We start from the raw sequence: 20320 nt of genomic DNA, 5'->3' as shown, positions 1-20320 counted from the left end.
TCGGGTTGTCTAATCCCTTTATCTTGGCTGAGAGCTCCCAAAACTGCTTCAGCCAGTGTTGCTACCATCACATGTGTAAGTTCCAGATCAGTTTCTACCCTAATGTCGCAAACCTTGTATGTTTTCTTAGGGTGGAGCAAAATGACCCTAACATTTTGTTGACTCTCCTGGTCCAAAGTTTGATTTGAGGCATTATTTTACAGTTGTTAGGAGAGAGTAGGGTTGTTGATAAAGTTTAACTGTTTCTAATCAGCATTCTTGACTCCACAAAAATGTATTTTTTTATTCAAGCTTATTAGAAAGTCACAAAATAGTTGCAAAAAGTAAACATAAATTAAAAACAGAAATTGCTTAAATACCATATGAAAAGATAGACCTCCACAAATGATGTAATGAAAGCATTGTTATTTAAAATATTTTAGCATCATAGACCACATTATCTTACTTTTCTTTAAATCTTCATGCAATGTGCTGGTAGATATAGAGACCTTCTTTGGGTAAATTTGTGTTTCATTATTGTCACATGGTGAACCAAGTATAGTTGGATAACCTGGGATGTTAAATAGGATCTTGTTGTCCTTGCGCTGTTTTTCAGTATCTGGTCTAAAATAACTTAAAAACTAGTCTTTAGTAGAAGCAGTTCTAATCACTAATCTGTCCTTATTTGATACTAAGGAACTGATAGCATTAAGTGGTTGTAGCTTCTCAGACCATAGGAATTTTGAGACCTATAGGTAATTATTAGTTTTAATTTAGAGTACCCTTCTGTATTGCTTCTCAATAAAAGTATTGAACAATCCTTGAAATCCTGGCTGAGTTCTGAAAGGCATCCTTTACCAGAATAAGTTTGTTTCATCCACATTAAAAATTTGATCAGTGCGTATAGTTTCCTTGATTATTTTCTTCAAAACATCAGAATATTTACCTGCTGCAACTTCATCCTAAGTGGCCAGTTTTCTGATAATTTTTATACTATGTACTTGAACTTGATTTTTGAAGCTATCAAAGCAACTTTTGTAGCAAATGTATCTACTTCACTGCTGTATCTACAGCAATGTCTACTTCACTTCTATTTTCTTTCATGTTACTTAAATAAATTTGAAGATTTTAAGTGAATAGCTGCTTTCCAAAGAGGAAGACATTTTTTATAACAGTCTTCAATCCATATGGCTAAAGACACTCCATTTCTATTACTCATCACATTTCTGTTCCTTGTAGTTGTTTGAAAAACACAGAAAGCTGGTGCAACTTCATGTTTTTATTTTATTTTGCTTGTGTGTTTTGTAATATTCTGTACTGAACATTCAGACAGCCAATATTTCATCCTATTTCAGAGTATGAAATACTCTTGACTATCTTAATACCATTTAGTTTTGTCTTATTTTATAAGTATATTTTGGAAGCCGGGATTGTTCCCATCTGAAGTATTCTTCCATGTATCCATTTTATTTTTTTTCTTAATTACACATACAACTCTTGTAATATGGTATGCACATGGGATGATAGTCAAATATAGATCAATGACATAATTGTTAAAAATCCTCAACTAGCCCTCAGTGAATCAATTAACTAAATTTGGGCTTTCCTTAAATGTGGCCTTGTATCATTTCATAGTTCTCATTAAATTGATTGTGACTTAGCTGTATAATAAAATCTGTCATCTCCCACCTCCCACTTATTTTTTTCTTCAGTAAGAATCTGTGAGCATCCTTTTAATTTAGCTGCAATTAGCAATGCCCATGACTGTTCTCTGAAAAAGGAAGAAAAGCTCACTGATGGTGTATCACCATTGGCAACAAGAAATTTGGGAACTCTTTTCCAGCAATCTAAAGCATGGAATCCTGTGGAATCTATGAAACTAATAATTCAATCATGAAATGTGATGCTGACATCCATAAGCATTTGTGTCCCTGGGCATTGGTGCAGATGGAGATTAGAGTCCCATCCCCAAGCATAGTGAAAATCACTGTTACTGCCCGTCCGAAGGCAGCTACACTGTCTGCACAGAAACTTCCATCCTGGCCTCTCTCTGGCTTCCAGCAGATGGGTATCAACAAGAGTATGACAAATCTGGGCCCTCCATTGTCCAAATGGACTGCTTATGTCTTTTTTTCTTTGTCAAAGAGTATGAGGTGATAATTGCCCAAAAAAGAGGGAGATTGGCATGGTTATATTTGGTGGGGATTATGTTTGTTCTTTGACATTTGACCCAGTATTTAAAAACTGAAATAGTGAAGATGATAAGCAGTCCAAGTTCAAGGGAAACATCCCAAAAGTTCTACAGTACATGTTCAGGACTCTTGATTGTACATTTTTTTAATAGTAATTTCAAATACTTGTTGCAGAAAGTTACTTGCCTGTGTAAAAGCTCCCCTACACAAAGGAGTTAAAATCTAGACAAAGAGGGGAGTTTGAAGGATGGGAGACAGTAGTATTGCTTAGAAGTAAAAATAATCCTTCCAAAAAAATGTTTTTTAGCGTCTTCACCTTAATAGTGTTCCTTTTTTTTTTTTAATTGTCAGAACCACAGAAACTCCATAATTTCCCTTGCTTCCTCCAAAATGGATGTGAATGAAGGCTTTTTACAGTCTTAGGGATTTTCATTGGTGCCAGTATTTCAGGAGGAGCTTAAAAGTTATGCTCTATAAATGTGATGTGATACTATTGTGCTTAAAAGAAAAAGATGATTTGAAAAGTTCAGAAAAATGTGAAAAGACTTGAGTGAACTGATTTGCAGTGAGCAGATCCAGAACAGTTTATACAATGACAATATTGTAAAAGCAACAAATTTGAAATACTTAACAATGCTCCTCAGAGTAATGATCAAATATGATTCCAGAGGACTTATAATTGAAACATGCTATCCACTTTCTAACAAGAGAGGAGGAGGACAGAATACAGAATAAAACTTTTTTTCTTTTTGACAGTGGCCAATGCAGGAATTTGTTTTGCTTAAATATATATGTGCTTGTAACAAATGCTTTGTCTGTTTTTGGTGGGTTTGGAAGGGTAGGAGGGAGAGATGGTAGATTTCTGATGAAAAAAAATTTTTTTAAAGAAACAAGTAATTCCATATTATTTTGAGTTATCATAATGGAATTTAATGAAAAATTTTTATTTACTTATTTTCTTTGGGATTTATTTTTTTTTTCAAACTATAGAGTGAAATACAATTAGAAAATGAAGCTATTTGATTCAAGCAATTTTAAAATACAGGTTTGTAAATATTTCATTTGGGACATTATTATCAGTATTCTTACCAAACTGAGGCTTGTAACTTCTAGTTTGGGTTAAAATAAAACAGTGGATTTATTGAATGTAAATCACTACTAATTAATAATAATACTGATGTTTTCACCTAAAAAATAGGGGAAACAAAGGTGTTGAATTGTTTCTGTTTTTAGTATGTAGACATCTTTAAAAAGAGTTTTGTATTTATATAAATTGATCTCTGTAGCAGATTATTTTTGTTTTTTCATCTTATTGCAGATCAGTATTTGATATTTGGTGCTGAGGAAGGGATATATACCTTGAACCTTAATGAGCTACATGAGACATCAATGGAACAGGTTAGTCATTTTGTTTTACCTCACTTGAAAAAAAGCATTGAGCACCTACAGTGTGTCAAGCTTTGCATTAGGTGCTGGAGACTCAGAGAGGAAAACAAAACAGTCTTTGCTATCAAGGAATTCTTGTCATAGCTTGGTAGGACTTGTCAGCGTTTCAGCTCTGTTGGTGCATTCTTCAAGGACCACAGAGTTACCTCCCTACTGTGAGGAGGCAGCAGAGTAGAACTGGAGCAGTGGAGAGTGTTTTCTGAAAAAGGGAGAAGGATGATTAAGGTAACGAGGACAAAGGTAAATCGAGTAGACTGAGGCAACATAATGAATACTTATCTACTGTTTGCCTACTCATCTGATAGAATTGTCTTGTTTATCATGACATTGTTTTTTCCTCCATTACTGACGTTCCTAATTTATGTTTCAAGGAGTTGATTAGAGCAGCTGCTGCTTGACATTTTAGTACATTTAGTACATTTCTTAGACTATCTCAGTAAAGTTATTATACTCTGAAAAGTAGTTCTTGTGATTATTGTTTCCTTTGTACAATTTTTTAAAAATTCTCTTGATTTATCCTTTATTTTTACATCATCTTCATTTCTCAGTCTATCTGCCTTCTGTTATTCTCAGAGATGTCACTTAAATAATTAAAAAGTAAAGAAAAGATAGTTGATCAAAACTAACAAATTTGCTGAACCTCACAGTATAGCCATTGTTTCCTCCCCATCCTCCCCAACTTCTGAAAAGAAAACAGAAGTCAATTTTCTCCCCTCTTCTTTGGGTTAAAATATGGTTGTTATAATTTACACAGCATTTCATAACTTTATTGTTGTTGTTCTTTAGATTGATACTGTTGTCATTGTATTGATTGTTTTCATGGTTCTCCTTATTATCTGCTCCATATAGGAGGTAATACCTAAGAGTTATTATGATTTTTATTTTTCTTATTTGTGTTTTGGAGCAAGCTTTTATATGGCTATTAAGAATTTGCTGTTCTTTTGAGAACAACTTCAATCACTTGTCCACTGGAAATGGATAGTGATTCTATATATTTTTATCTATTACCTACTGCATCTTGGATTTCAGATCTTTATCAGTGCTAGTTGTCATTTTCTTAACTTTTTTTATCCTAATTTGATTTTGTTCGTGCTAAAACTTTTCAATTTCAAAATCAAAATTCTTCTATTTTATGTTGTAATCGATTTTAAGGATTCTCTTCTCAGGAAGTACCTGATCTGGTTCCTTTCCCTCTCCATATTGCTTGCTCTTCCAATTTCTTCTTTCCTGCCTTTCTAAGCAGATATGTGACCCAGAGGTTAGGTATAGCACTGGATCTAGAATCACGGAGACCTGAGTTCAAATCTGGCTTCAAACACTTTTTTAGTCCTAGGCAGACACTTAACCTGTTAGCCTTAATTTCTTCAGATATAAAATGGTGATCATAATGGCCTTTTATAAGTGCTTGTTTCTTTTACCTTCTTTTCTTTCTTTGCCTCTTTAATATTCAGGTCACATATTCATTTTCAACTTATCATGCAATACAGCATGGTCTAAACTGAATTTCTGCCAGTCTGCTCAAATTTGTCCACTAGTTCTTGTCCGTGCTAGTTCCTCCCTCATTACTATTTATTTTTTCATTATTTCACTTAAAATTCTAAACTTTTTCTTCCTCAGTGAATTGGGACTTAAAGGACATCAGGAGACAGAGATGAGGAAGGAGATTATTCCAGGCATGGGAGTCAGCAAGAAAAAATTGGCAGAGTAAGATATGGGAGTGTCTTGGTCATTTATCCACCAGGAGCCCAGTGTCATTGACAATAAGGTGTAAGAAGACTAGAAAGATGGACGGGGCAAAGTCATGAAGAATTTGAATGTCAGATAGCATTTTGTTTGCTCCTACAGGCAATAGGAAGCCATTGCTGACCAAATCACTGGCTTTTGGGAAAATCCATTCACTGACTGAATGGATGATCCTTGGCATAGTCAGACCCAGAAGCAGGCTTCTGCAATAGCACACAAGGTGTGCTGAGGGCCTGCCAGAGCATTGTGGTACTGCCAGAGGAGAGATGGGGGCATATTTGGAAAATATTGAAAAAATAAAACCAGTAGGCCTTGTCTCAGCTTGGGTGTGAGAGGTGAAAAGTAGTGAAGAATCCAGGATGATTTCCTAGGTTGCAAGTCTAAGGGACTCAGAAGGTGATGTTGTCCTCTACAGTAATAGGGAAGGTTTGGGAAGAAAGATAATGAGTTTTATTTTGAACATAATGAGTTTAAGATGCTTATTAAGCATCCAGTTGGAGATCTGAAAGGCAGTTGGAGATGTGAAATTCTCAGTCAGCAGATAAGTTGGGGCAAGATGAGTAGATGTGAAAATCATTAGCATAGAGATGATAATTAAATATATGGAACTTTTGAGGTCACCAGATGAAGTAATGTGGAAATAGAAAAAAAGAACAGAACCTTTAGGATTCTGAACCCTATATCAAGAGGCAGCTAGATGGCTTGGTGGATAGAACCCTGGAATCAGGAGGTCCTGAGTTCAAATATGGCCTCAGATCCTTAATACTTACTAGCTGTGTGACCCTGAGCAAGTCGCTTATTCCCACTTGTTGCCTCTCAAAAAAAAAAAAAAAAAAATCCCATTTGAAACCCTCTATCAGAACCCTGCTGATAAGAGGGCATGTTCTGAAGGAAAATTCAGAAAAGGAGCTATCAGAGAGATGGGAGAAAAACCAGCAGAGAGTAAACTTCAGAAACACCTGGAAAGAAGAGAGGAATTGAGTATCCTATAGATAGCTTCAACTCAAGTCTAAAACAGACCTTGTCATTCCACTTCTAACAGACCTTGTCATTCCACGTCTTTCCATTCATTTATTACCAGTTTATTTCACATCCTCAGTACCACTTTCTTAGATTATTGCAACAACCTCCTAGTTGATTTCTAGACTTTGTCTCCTAACATTCCAGTCCATTCTATACACTGTTTCCAAAGTAATTTTCCCTAAATGGATATGTGATCATGTGACACCTCTGGCAAACTCCAGTGGCAGCCTTTTGCCTCTGAGAGATGCTCTACATAAAGTTATTGAGGGTTTTACTTTCCCTCTTATACTCTGATCCAACCAAACTAACCTCTCATTTCAGTGCCTTGACCCTGTCTGGCTGTCTCCCTCTACCTGGAATGTGCTCCTGTGCTCCCTTAACTCCATCTCTGAGTCTCCCTCTTCCTTTAAGACGCTGCTCAGGCACTTTCTTTGGCAGGAAGCCTTTCTTGCTGTCCCAAAATGCTAGTGCCTCCCTCACGATTACCTTGTATTTAAGTATATTTATATATATTTGTATTCATTAGCTTTCTTTTATGCCATAATTAATAATGTAAGTTCCCTAAAGGTAGAGATTTTTTTCATTCTATGTACTTAAATCTCTGTTGTTTAACCTAGCATCTGGCACTTCACATTGATGGACTGATTGTCCCCAACATACCTGCCCTTCTTCCAGACATCCATTTCTATAAAGGGTCCCACTGTTGTTGACCACCCACAAAGATACAGGAATTAGAGCAGTATCAAGTGAGCATAACTAGGAAAACAACATGGACAATTGCAGCAGTGTAAATGAGAAGAATAACAACAACATTTGGATGTTCAAAATTGTCCTAAAAAGAAAGAGGGAAGGCACTGCCCTTTTTTTTTTTCTTTTCAGAGTGAAGAGAAAATTTAAATATATTGATTTTTTTAAAGCAAAAGTTAACAATAATTTCTTTAAAAATAGGAACTAAGCATATATTCATCACAATATGGCATATAATGTTTTATTTAAATGAATATGATATGCTTTGTGAGTGTTCATAAGTGTTTTTCTCTTACCCACTAGAGATATTACTTTCCCTGCTACTTTCATGCATTCCATGCTCACCACAGCATTCTTAGATCTTGATAATGAATTACTATTGGAAATTGATTTTGATTCCATGAGTATTAGATCAGCAAAAATTTTAATTTCATTTTTGATTAAGACAAGTACAATTTTCTGATATAAACTTGATATATATATATATATATATATATATATATATATATATATATATATATATTAAAGTTTAATTTTTTAGTTATCACATTAATTTTATGCTTCTGTTTAATTTGTAAAGTCATGTACAACTTGTCCCCAACCTATCTTTCTAACCTCCCCTTCTTACATTTTGTCATACAAACTAGCTGTTTTTCTGTCCTTAAGACACTGTTTTCCTTCTCCATACTTTTGCCTTTGCTATCCCACTTACCTGGAAGGGGCTCTGTTCTTACTTCCCTCATAGAACTTCTCTTCCCTTATGTTCAGGTGCCATCTACATGAAATCTTTCCCGATTCCCTTGAAATTTTAATATTTTACTTCCTATATTATCACGTATTTGGCTATTTTGTATGTAATTGTACTTATAAACTTGTTTATGCTTTATGTTTTTATATGTACTAATCTCTCTGTTAGAATATAAATAAATAGGCTTCGTTTGCTTCTTTGTACTTGTATCCCCACTTCCTGGCACAGGGTACTTAATAAATACTTGCTGATTGATTGAGCACTATTTTTCTCTGGTTCTGTATTAACTAATCTCAGTAGTTCAAAAATTAATTGATATAAATATGTCATAGGTTATACCTTTTTAAAAATTTTTGAAGTTGTCTCATTGATTTGAAAAAGCTATGTCCTCAATAAAAATGTATTTTCTAAAATGTTATTTGTATAGCCCTTTGTAAAATCCTTTCATTTTTCTTACCAGCTATTTCCCCGAAGATGTACGTGGTTATATGTAATGAATAATTGCTTACTATCAATATCTGGTAAGTTTTTTATATTTTAAAGTGTTAGCTTTGTTAAAAATATTAGAGAAAATGGTATTATTCATTCTTGTATCTGAAGCTTTATTTTACATGTACTTTTTTTTCTTCAGGTAAAGCATCTCAGCTTTATTCCCATAATTTACCAGGACTTTTTGATTATGCAAGACAAATGCAAAAATTACCTGTTGCTATTCCAGCACACAAACTCCCTGACAGAATATTGCCCAGGTGAGTGTATAACAAGAATTCATGTGTTTGTTTAGACATAGACATAATATGTTATTAATCCCTTTTAGATGGGTCTCTGCATAAGGTGGCTCAATACCAAAGCATCAGTTTTGTACTCAAAAACTCCATGATTTGATCAATAGAAACTTTTGTATTCTGTTTTGCCTTTCCCAGTCTCCCTACACTGACTTAGACTCATTCTCTTTTTTGACTTTATTTCTGTTTTTCCTTTTCTATTTTCTTGTTTTTGTACAAGTCAATTTTTTTTTTTTTTTTTTTAGGTTTAAAGGTTTTCTATCTTGTTAGTAGTTTTCCTTTTTTTTTTTTAATCAAAGGAAAATAAAGTACTATATTAACCAATAATTTATGGGAATTTATTATTTTTATTTTTAAAATTAGTATTGCTTATTCTTAACAATTTTATTTTTATGCATAGTCTTTCTGCCAGCACAAAACACAACTTGTCTCTATACCACAGTTCTCAGGAATTCCTCTGGTCAAAAAAATTCCTTACCCTTTCTCCAACTTGGTCATGAACCTTTCCAAATTCAGTTCAACTTAATAGGCATTTAATAGCCAAAGTGTAAGGTGTGGGGTCAGGTGTGCTAGAAATGCAAAAGAAAAGTACAGTATCTAGCTTCAAGAATCTTCCTTTCCTTTGGAAAGGGAGTGGAGATGTGAGAAAATGACTGTGTATATAAATAAGCAAATATAAAATATACTCAATTTTTCCACCTAGAATGAGGGAGTCACTAAACTACTGGAGTAAGGAAAAGATGAGGAATTCTTGACAGGAAGCTAGATAGGTAGAGATGAAAAGAGAAAACGTATCAGTAATGAGAGATCATCTTTGGAAAGATACTAATGCAGATGAAAAGTCACATGGGGAATAGTAAATAGGCAAACATGACTTTAATGAAGAGAAAACACTATAATATAAAAGGAGTCTAAATCTGTTTGATTCTGATTGCCTAGTGTTTAAAAAGCCAAATGGAATTCCTTTTCTCCTAAAGGTAAAGTGAGTCACTAGAATTTGTTGAGCAGGGATTGATATGGTAAAAACCGCTTTTAGAAATCAAAATCTAGCAGTCATGTGAAGGTTAAATTGGAGAGGGAAGAGATGTGAGGCAGGGAGACCAATTTTGAGGTCACTGGAAAGATAATGAAGACTAGTGCTAAGGTGATCATCCTGGTCCTAGATAAGGGGTTTGAAGGCACCAACCTTAGGGTAAGGAAAAGAGACAAAAAGATTGTAAGAATGCATACTTAGGCAACTGAAAGTAGAGTGGTGTGTCCTAGAGAGAAATCAGGAAGTGGAAAAGGAGATTAAATTTTGAAGGAACTATATTTCAAACTTTTGGGGGCATGTTGACTTTTCCACTACTCTTGAGAGATCATGTGATCAGCAAGAAGTTAGAAATGTTATACATATTTTTTTTTCTCTCCCAGCATCTCAAATTGCAAAAGATCAAAAGAATCATATACTAGATCAGAATTGCAGCTTAATTCATCAAAAGAATACAAAACCATTGATAAAATAAAAAGCATATAAATTAATGACATGGAATTTTAATATGTAAAGGTCCCATTCAATGCCCAGTAAGCCCCAGAAACAGAAAAGCTTGTGACTCAGACTCTGGATACAAGGATTCCCCCATGGCAGTGGCTTAGTCTGAATCTCCATCCCCAAAAGCAATAGCAGTCACTGGTTCTGACCAGCCACGTGACAGAAAGGGAACAGTGTATAGGAATGAGTGACGTCAAGGAGTCTAAAAGTGAATACTACAAGAAAATGAACATCAGGCCTAAAAAATAGGATACTGGAGATCCCACTGTTATTTAGAAAATGAATCCAAGTCCAGCTGACACTTATATACCGTGTCATGAGAATTCTGGGGCCACCCAGCAATTTAGACTCGGAAGAGTCTGTGTAGCAATAAAAAGGATTGAGAAGAATTCCAAAAGCAAATAATGGGGCATATGAAATGTAGTTTGAATGAATAAAAGCCTAATTGTCAAGCAAATATATCTAACAGAAAATATTATTTGAAAAAAAAATAGTAAAACTTCAAAGATAGAAATTGAAGTTATATGTGAGAGGGGTAACCTGGCATAGTATAGGAATTGGCACACTGACCCAAGGGCCAGATTCAGCCTACTGCATTAGTGTAGATTTGACCCATACGCTGTAGTTTACTAATCCCCAATATAGTAGACTTTCAAAACTTGGCTTTAAAGCCAGAAAGATATATCTTCAAATCCCACCTTTAACACATATTGGGTTCTGAATCTGAGTAACTCACTTAACTCTATTACTCTCTTGTCAACTACTGTACCAGTAGTCCTTTCTCTTAACTGTTATAATATGAAGGAAAATGAACCAGTGTTATCTGATAAAAGGAAGAATTTTTTATTATTCCCTAGGTAACATAACTCAAAAAATATTCAATAAAAATTAAATAATTATAAAAAGAAAGTTTGAATGAATTCAAGTTGAAAGCAAAATCAGTATGGAATTGCAAAAGACAAGCAATAGGATAAGAAAAATCAAATGTCTGGTATAGATATGTATCTAAAGAAATAAGTTCTAGGAAAGAAAAAAAGAAAATACCGAATTTTAAAATGCTGAAGTAGAGAAACTTAGTCAGAAGTCAAAGGAAAAAGCATCAACATTAGAAATTGCACATGAATTCTCTATAAACATGACTGATCTTGAAGATAGGATGCAGACAGATAACTTGAACATCATAGAGATCTCAGAAAAATGAGAGCTCAAAACGTTTCAAACTTGTATAAAATATTACAAAGAATGGCATAAGGAAAATTTACAAAATTTTGGATGTAAACAATAAAGTACTGATTGAGAGAATCTACAGATCATATCCATTGGAAAACCCAAAGTTAAAACTAGAAAAAATTTTTAACAGTTAATATTAATAATTTGAATAACAAACAACTTTGCAAGCAGGCAAGAGAAAAGCCTTCAAATGTAAAGCAGAAGCAGATTTGAATAATAAAACATTCTTCCAGATTCGTGAGAAAAGAGAATTCACTAACAGTACAAAAAGCAAAGGAACTACAATCTAGAATTCATACGTTTTACAAACCTGAGCCTAATCATCGAAGAAATAAAATCATTATTCAATTAAAAAAGAAACATTTTAGTCATTCCTTGACAAAATAGAAATGAATAGATTATTCATTTTACAAATATGCCCAGTAATTATGTGCAGTTATTATTATTAAAAGAATAAATATTGAGATTTATTTCCCTGAGGTTTGTGCTCTTCTTCTTGACAAGGGAGTCACAGAATAATGAGAAATCATTAAAGGATGAAAAGAGGAATTTTCAAGAGCAAAAGAAGGGAAGATAAAAGAACTGAATCAGTGTTCCATGGACTGAATCTACCCTTATTTCCTATAATTGTATCAATATATTTTATGTAACCAAAAAAGAAAAAAAACAGAATAGAAAGTTGGATAAATGAAGGATGTTAAGAATCAGAGGGGAGCAGATGATACAAAAATAACATAGTAATTTACAACAAAAATAACATAGTAATACATTTCATCTATCCAAATAGAAACCAAAAAAAGCAATGTGGTTCAAATTGCAGTTTAACAAATATATGATTTAGTGACCCTGGGTACTCATATAATCTTATCAGTAAGAAGAGTATTTGTAGGAGAAAAGAATAAAATCATTATAGAGATGTGACTAAGATTGGGGGTAGGAGAAGTCAGAAGGAGGATCAGTCTTTCCCCATAAAGTGAAAGGAAAAGTTACTATTAAAGAAACATTACTATTTAAGAGGTGTGTGTCTAGAGTATTTTTCTTTTTCTGGATAGCATCCTAATCCAAGAGGTAAAGTGTATTGTTTCTCAGTGGCACCTTGGACCTAGAGTAGCAGAACTACAAAAAGAATGAGTACTGATCAATGTAAGGGGCAAAGGGCTGGGCTGGATGTTTTTCAGGAGAAATACTAAATAAATCCTATTAGGCAACACTGTATAAATCTTACATTACTACATTGATATTTTTGAAATTGAGGAATTTCTAAAAGGATCAAAGAAAACAATAATGCACCAATTTATCATCATTCCAAGATCAGAGCTAAAGTAACCTTCAGAAGGAAAATTAATCCCCTGCAAACACGAGAGCAAATAAAATTAAACAGTAGTTTTGAATAGTTTATGAGATGCTACTATTTATTTTCTTAAAGCATTTCAAAGCATAGATATGATCATTTCAAATCTGGGAGGGTCAGTGATTTCTCCAAGGGAGAGAAAATGTAGAAAGGGATGAAATAAAAGAGGAACCAAGAGAGAGGCTTGAGAGTAATACATCCACAGTCAAAAGGTTGAGTGTGATGAAGCCTTCAAAGGACATTGAGACAGAAGAAACACCATGAAAGCTGAGTGTGAAGTGAATTTCCAGTAAGGAGAAGGGATGGTCTGTAATGCTAAACCCAACTGTCCATTGACAAATTTATGTTAAGTGCCTACAGTGTGCCAAACACGGTATTTATCATAGGGATACAAAGAAAAGCAAAAGAATTCCTACTCTCAAGAGCTCATGAACTAATGGAGATGATGATACAATTATATATAAACAAGATGTATAACAGGATAAATTGGAACTAATAGAGGGAAGACACTAGTGTTATAATGGGGATAGAAAAAGTCTTCCTATGTATAGAGGGTGAGATTTTGTCTGAAACTTGAAGTAATACAGGAAAGCCAAGAACAGAACTGAGAAGAGAGAACATTCTTGGCTTGGGGGACAGCCAGTAAAAATTCCCAGGGCCAAGGGTATGGAATGTCTTATTCATGAGGCACAAGGAGGCCAAAGTCACTAGATCAAAGAGTCTGTGCCAAGGAGTAAGGGATAAGGAGACTGGAAAGGTAGAAGGGGAGTCGGTTAAGGACTCAAAATGCCAAACAACATTTTGCATTTGATCCTGGAGACAATAAGGAGCTGCTGGAGTCTGATGAAGGGACATCAGCCCTTGTGTTAAGAAAAACTGAGGGCATGATGGTATGAAGTGGGGGAAGACCAACCAGTATCCTATTGCCGTAGTTCACTTGTGAGGGATTAAAGACAGCACCGGCTTGGTGGCAGTCTAGTGGAGGAGAGCATGGGGCAAATCTGAGAGATGTTATGAAGGGAAAAAAAAAAAAAAAAACAGCTTGACAGCTTCTTGGATGTGGGAAGTGAGAAGTCAAAGATAACACATGTTAGGTACTGGGAAGCATTTAGAATGCCAAAAGAGGCAGAAGACAGTCCCTGCCCTCAAAGAGTTTACAATCTGAGGAATGATTGTATCCTTCATAGTATTAGGGATGATAGGAAGAGGAAAGGGTGTGGGGGACAGAAACTGAGTTCAATTTTAAACATGTGTTTAAGATGTCGCTGAGATACCCTATTTGAAAGCAGCTAGTAATGCTAGATTAGAAGTCTGCCGAGAAGTTAGGAGATTTGAGAATCATCAGCATAATGAAATCATTGAAATCATGGGAGCTGATAATAACATCAATACTGAATACATGAATACTGAAAAGAGACAAGGACCCAGAACAAAGCCTTGTGGGAACCCCCTAATTAGCAGGCATTCCCTGGAGGAAGATCCAGCAAAGGAGAATGAAAAGGAACAGACAGATGGGTAAAAAGAGAACATAGAAAAGAACATGTCATGAAACCCTAGAGAGTATCACAGGGAAAAGCGTAACAGCATCAGAGGCTGCAGAGAGGTCAGAAAGAACAATTGAGAAAAAGGACTCATTAATTTTGGAGAGAATAGTTTGGTTAATTGGTAGGTGGAAAAACCAGATTGTAGAATTAAGACAGTGAGAAGAATGGAAGTGGAGGTACCTGTTGTAAATATTGTTCCTAAGGAGTTTAGCAACAAAAGCAAGGAGAAATATCAGGAGGCAACTAATGGGAATGAGCAAAAAAAAAAAAAAAAAAAAAAAATCAAGGTAGTGGAGAACTAAGAAAACCTAATGGATTTCATAATAAAGAGTCATTAGTAGTCTTAAGGAAGATAGTTTCAGTGGGGTCAGAAGCCCATGGACAAAGGCCAGTAATACATAACAAATTAAATAGTAATTTTTAGTTTCTCATTTGCACACTAGATAGCTTTAGTTCTTTAAAACATTGCATTATCACTAACTTTTAACATTATTTACCAGTGATTTTTGTGCCAGTTCAGTTTTATTCCCTAAAGCTTATTTCCAGAATCGAGGCATACTTAACTGTTGGCCAACATAGGTATAGTCTTGTTCACCAAAAACTGGATTAGATACAAAAGTATAGATTAGTTTGCATCTATTCCTTCATTAAATTTGCCAGTAGCTTGGGAAATAATGTAGCAAAATTTGTTATCCGTAATTCAAAGCATTACATATGTGTGTGAGAGATTCAAGCAAGCTGAAGTATACGAAGTGCTTTTCTGCTGTTTTTCACTCGTGATGCTTCATCTCCCTTCCTTACTGCACGCTGTCCCTTCTTCCTTTTCCTCCCTCTTCCTGAAAGGCCTTTGCACTCCTTTCTCATCAAAACTTCCGATTTTTCCCTTCTGACTCCTGAGTGAAGTGTTTCCTGGTATCCTTCAGTATGAGAGCTTTCTTGGTGCCTCTGCCCAGGTCACCTTGCATTAGTTAACCCATTTGTCTTAGTTTCTTCAAAGACAAAATGGGAGAAGTCCATGAATACCTACTCTAAAAGGCTACTATCAGGATCAAATAAAATACTGGGTCCTAGAGTATATACACATGAAATAAGCCTCCCAAAGGTAGGTAGGTGGAGGCCAAATTGTAAAGTCCTATAAGTGCCACCTCCTCTCAAAAAGAGGTAGGCCTATAAATTAATAGGAATTATTGGAGTTAATAGAGTACAGTGATGACATATAATCGAACCTGCAGGTTAGAAGAATGACTTGGATAGCTATGTGGAGCATGGCTTGCATTAGCCACTTCTGTTTCTCTTTTAGGAAATTTGCTGTATCTGCAAAAATTCCTGAAACCAAGTGGTGTCAGAAATGTTGTGTTGGTAAGTACTAAAATCACTGGAGTAGGGCCATTCTGTTTGGTCAAGCTGACTAGAGCATGATGAGTTTCATTTTCTATCCTTATCTGAGGCAATCCTTGCCCTCAGACAGTTCACTGTAAGAGTTTGGTTGTCCTCTCAGGACTACCAAGAGATGAAATGTGTGTGAAAGAAAGAGACAAGCGTTCAAGACTGAAACCTGAAGTATACTAATTGTTAGGAGGTTTGATAGAAATGATGATTCAGCAAAGGAGAAAGAAAAGTATTAGTCAAGAAAAGAGTAGGAGAGAGCAACATCATGAAGGTTTGGGAATGAGATTGTATTTAGGAGAGTGGCCAATAGTGTCAAGTGAAAAAAGAGCTAGGACTGAGAAAAGACCACTTTTTTTTGATTGTCAGTTACCTAGGAGAGTGTTTTTCAAATTAATTTTAGGGTCAGAAGCCAAGTTGTAAAGTGAGTAGTATGGGAAGAAGTAGCAGTGATAAGTGTAGACAGTGTCTTTTAGAAGGGTGGATTACTGTGAAAGGGAGGAGAGATGTAAGATTATAGCTTGGGTTGAGTCAGGTAAAGATTTTTAAGCATGAAGGAGATCTGTACCTATTTAATACATATCAAGGAATAAATAGATAAATAGAAAAAATAGAAATATAATATAGATAAATAGAAATTGAATATTAGAAAGAAAGGGGTAATTGATTAGACCAGCCATGGAGAAGACTAAATAAAGACCACAAGTTAGAGGATTTTTGGTGTGGCTCCAAGAGCAGGGCAAAAAAGAGTGTATAGGGGATGTTGATGAAGGAATTTTATATGTGTATGATAAATATGGCTTCGATTTTCTCAGTAAAGGAATGCTTTGTAACACGGTTTTCCTTCATTTGAAAAAGCTATCTGTATATGGAATGTGTGTATATTCCATACAAATAAATGGAATATTTGTATATGGAATGTGTTGGATTAAATAACTTTTAGTTATTTATTTAGTTAGCTATTTAGTGTTTTCCTCAGTTGTTTTTTTTTTTTTTTTTGGCAAGGCAGTTGATATTAAATGACTTGCCTGGAGTCACACAGCTAGTAAGTGTTACGTGTCTGAAGCTACATTAGAACCCAGATCCTCCTGACTACAGGACCAGTGTTCTATATTCTATGCCATCTAACTGCCTCTTAAACCAGATAACTTCTAAGGTCTCCTTCTAACTAATACAAGAAAATGATGGGAGGAAATGTTCCTCGGTGTTGTTCAGTCATTTTGTCATCCCCTTTTTCTTTTGCTTTTTCCCAAATAAATCCCATCTTCTTCCTGTGTGGCTAAAGCTTCAACTTCAATACTTGATCTTCAGTGTGGTCCTTTCTGTTTGCTTGGATACTTGAAGTTCTTTCCAAATTTCTAATAAGAAATTTTATTGGCAAGTAACTTTTAATTTTACTTTTAAGCCTTGGATTAAGGTAATTTACAGTGAACTTTATATTTATTTAATTCCATACATAAACAATAACAAATTATTTGTAACTCTTGTCTCTACAGTGAGAAATCCTTACACTGGCCATAAATACCTTTGTGGGGCACTTCAAACTAGCATTGTTCTGTTAGAATGGGTTGAACCAATGCAGAAGTTTATGTTAATTAAGGTAAGCATAAAAGACTAACCTGTATAATTCATAATACAAAAAGAATAATAGTTCAATTTTTATTAAATTTATATCATAAAATTCACAACATATCTCTCTTCCTAGTTATCTTGTGCTATTTGATTATTTTAAATGGTATGCAAATTGATGAAAACCTTTCTGTTTTTGAAAATTAAATTGTCCTAATGAAGAATATTCTTAGAGAGACTAGAGAAGTTTTATGTGAAAGTTTTAAAAGGTGATGAAAAAAGCAAAAATGAGTTGTATTACAGCTATTGAAGCATAAGAACAAATCCAGAAAACTGAGCTGGTTTTTATGTGATTTAGGACATCATAATAGGGTCCCTTGCAGAGTTGTCTTTTACCCAAAATAATAGAAAATTATCTTGAGGGGAGGGACAACTAGAACGCACAATGAATGGAGGGCCAGCCTTGAAGTTAGAAAAACCTGAGTTCAAATCTAGCCTCAGACACTTAACACTTCCTAGCTGTGTGACCCTGGGCAAGTCACTTAACCCCAATTGCCACAGCAAAAATAAAAAGAGAAGAATGTTTATTTGCCATGGAGCAATCCACAAATTTTCCTAAAAAAAATTAGTTTGAGTTTTCCACATCTTTTAAGTACTGAATATTCTTTAGTACATTTTATCCTATACATCTTGGTTTAATAATTGGATAAGTATTCACAATGTCAAGGGTATGAATTGTTCATGTTGATGCCAAATGAAATAGTCATTGAAATTTCCAAAATATATTATAATAATATTTTAATAATTATTTCCTTATTGTTTTATATCTTGGTTGTTATGACTTCACCTTTGAAATGACTTCTTTATAACACTGTTTCACATGGTCTTGATACTAAAAATCTTGTTGTTCAGTTGTGTCTGAAGCTTGGACCACAACACACCAATACATTAAATCTTTCTTGGCAAAGAGACTGGAGTAGTTTGCCATTTCCTTTTACCCTGGATTTAGGTAAATTGAGATTAAGTGATTTGCCTACAGCCACTTAGCTAGTAATTATCTAAGGCTAGAGTTGTGCCAGGTCTTCCTAGCTCCTGGCCTAACAGTCTAGCCATGAAGCCTATTAATTGCCTTCGAGGCAAACTGATGTTAAGGGATTTGCTCCAGGTCATGCAACTAAAAAGTGTCTGAAGCTGGATTTGAATTCAGGTCTTCCTGACTGCAATCCTAGTAGTCTTTCCACTGAACCATCTAGTATCTTCTGTTTAAAGTGTTACCTTACCCTTGTTTTCAGTCTTGTAAATGCTTGAGGTTTTTATTTCTTGTCATGAAACGGTTGATTAGTAATCTTGAGATGAATTGTGCAAAGGAGAAAGCAGTTTTATGAATTTTAAATCCATTATTATGATATATATAATACTTCTCTTGGACTGGAATTTCTTTATAATGAAATCTAAGGGGTGTTTTTTAATAGATAATTTTCATATTATGCAAAACTGTTCTTGCCATTTATGTAAGAAAAATTTCTCATAGGACAGCTTCTTTCTGTCCCTTCCCAGCTGAAAATATATAAACCCTTCCCTAGGCCAGATTATAAATTATAGGAAGGAAGCCTTAAAGTTGTACAGAACTTTATGATTTTCTTTTTTTTTTTTTTTTTTTGAACTCTTAACAATGTGTTTATTTATTAATAACAGCCACTAACAATATGTATTAGTTCAATACAAATAACTTTCAATTGGACAACAATCAAAATAAAATAACAAAAAAGGCTGCTATTATACCCCACCTCTCTGGGATTGCCATACCCTAGCTGAATGACCAGGAATCATATATGCAATGCTTCATAAATAGATGCCTTCTTTATCAAGGTCATAGATGACTGGTATGTATGGCCCCCTCCTGACTCTATCCCCCAGTGCTTCAAAACTTCTTTTTAAATAAATGGATTTATTATTAATATTATTGTTATACTTAGAAAATCTATCCAAAGACAATCTTAAACAGTATTGCATATATTTCAAATGAAATTATAAAGGATATTTCCACGTAAAATTTGAAGTTTTGTTTTTTTTTTAATTTAAAGCTTTTTATTTACAAAACATACACATGGGTAATTTTCCTTGGGTGTTTTTTTTATTATTATTATTATTATTATAACTTTTTACTGACAGAACCCATGCCAGGGTAATTTTTACAACATTATCCCTTGCACTCACTTCTGTTCCGATTTTTCCCCTCTCTCCCTCCACCCCCCACCCCTAGATGGCAAGCAATCCTATATATGTTAAATATGTCACAGTATATCCTAGATACAATATATGTGTGCAGAACCAAACAGTTCTCTTGTTGCACAGGGAGAATTGGATTCAGAAGGTAAAAATAACCCAGGAAGAAGAACAAAAATGCAAACAGTTTGCATTCATTTCCCAGTGTTCTTTCTTTGGGTGTAGCTGCTTCTGTCCATCATTGATCGATTGAAACTGAGTTAGATCTTCTCTTTGTCAAGGAAATCCACTTCCATCAGAATACATTCTCATACAGTATCATTGTTGAAGTATATAATGATCTCCTGGTTCTGCTCATTTCACTTAGCATCAAGAACTTTATAATTTTCAAGGCACTTGAACGTGCATTAGCTCCTTTTCCTCACAACAATCAATTTCCATATTCTTGATAATAATATTGCCTTCATGTTACAAAGAAACTTGAGACCTGGAAAGGGGTTTACACAGCTAGGAAACCAGTGCCTGAATCCAGATAATCTCACTCCCTGGTCCAGTGTTCTTTCCAATTTGCTGTGGTGTGTGTTGTCTACCTTTACTGGTATCATGTTCATTTCCATTATATTTAAAGATGGCACTGTTGGAAGAATGACGTGAGGGCATGGGTAAAGGCAGGTATGGAGTTGAGCTTCTAGAGCAGAACCTTCTCTCTTCAAAAACATTTGAGCAAACAACTCTTGGAATACCATTTTACTTACTTTATCTCAGCAACAAAGTTTTCTTATTTATGACTAATAAGAATATTTTATTGCGTTTAACAGTA

General features: G+C 34.6%; 1 protein-coding gene across 4 annotated transcripts in view; it reads left to right on the top strand.

The window, feature by feature from the left end:
- The window catches only part of MAP4K3 (mitogen-activated protein kinase kinase kinase kinase 3), a 173232-nt gene that overhangs the window by 138878 nt on the left and 14034 nt on the right, over window positions 1-20320 (top strand). For all 4 annotated transcript variants that reach the window (XM_031950390.1, XM_031950392.1, XM_031950389.1 and 1 more), the window contains 5 exons: window positions 3490-3569; window positions 8339-8399; window positions 8510-8627; window positions 15620-15678; window positions 17202-17305. In XM_031950390.1, the coding sequence (XP_031806250.1) occupies window positions 3490-3569; window positions 8339-8399; window positions 8510-8627; window positions 15620-15678; window positions 17202-17305 (422 nt within the window). The remainder of the gene's footprint in view (window positions 1-3489; window positions 3570-8338; window positions 8400-8509; window positions 8628-15619; window positions 15679-17201; window positions 17306-20320) is intronic.

Source organism: Sarcophilus harrisii, chromosome 2 (assembly GCF_902635505.1).
Source record: "Sarcophilus harrisii chromosome 2, mSarHar1.11, whole genome shotgun sequence".
NCBI lineage: Eukaryota > Metazoa > Chordata > Mammalia > Dasyuromorphia > Dasyuridae > Sarcophilus > Sarcophilus harrisii.
Note: the sequence above shows the minus strand (reverse complement) of the source record. Positions and strands in the feature narration are given on the sequence as shown.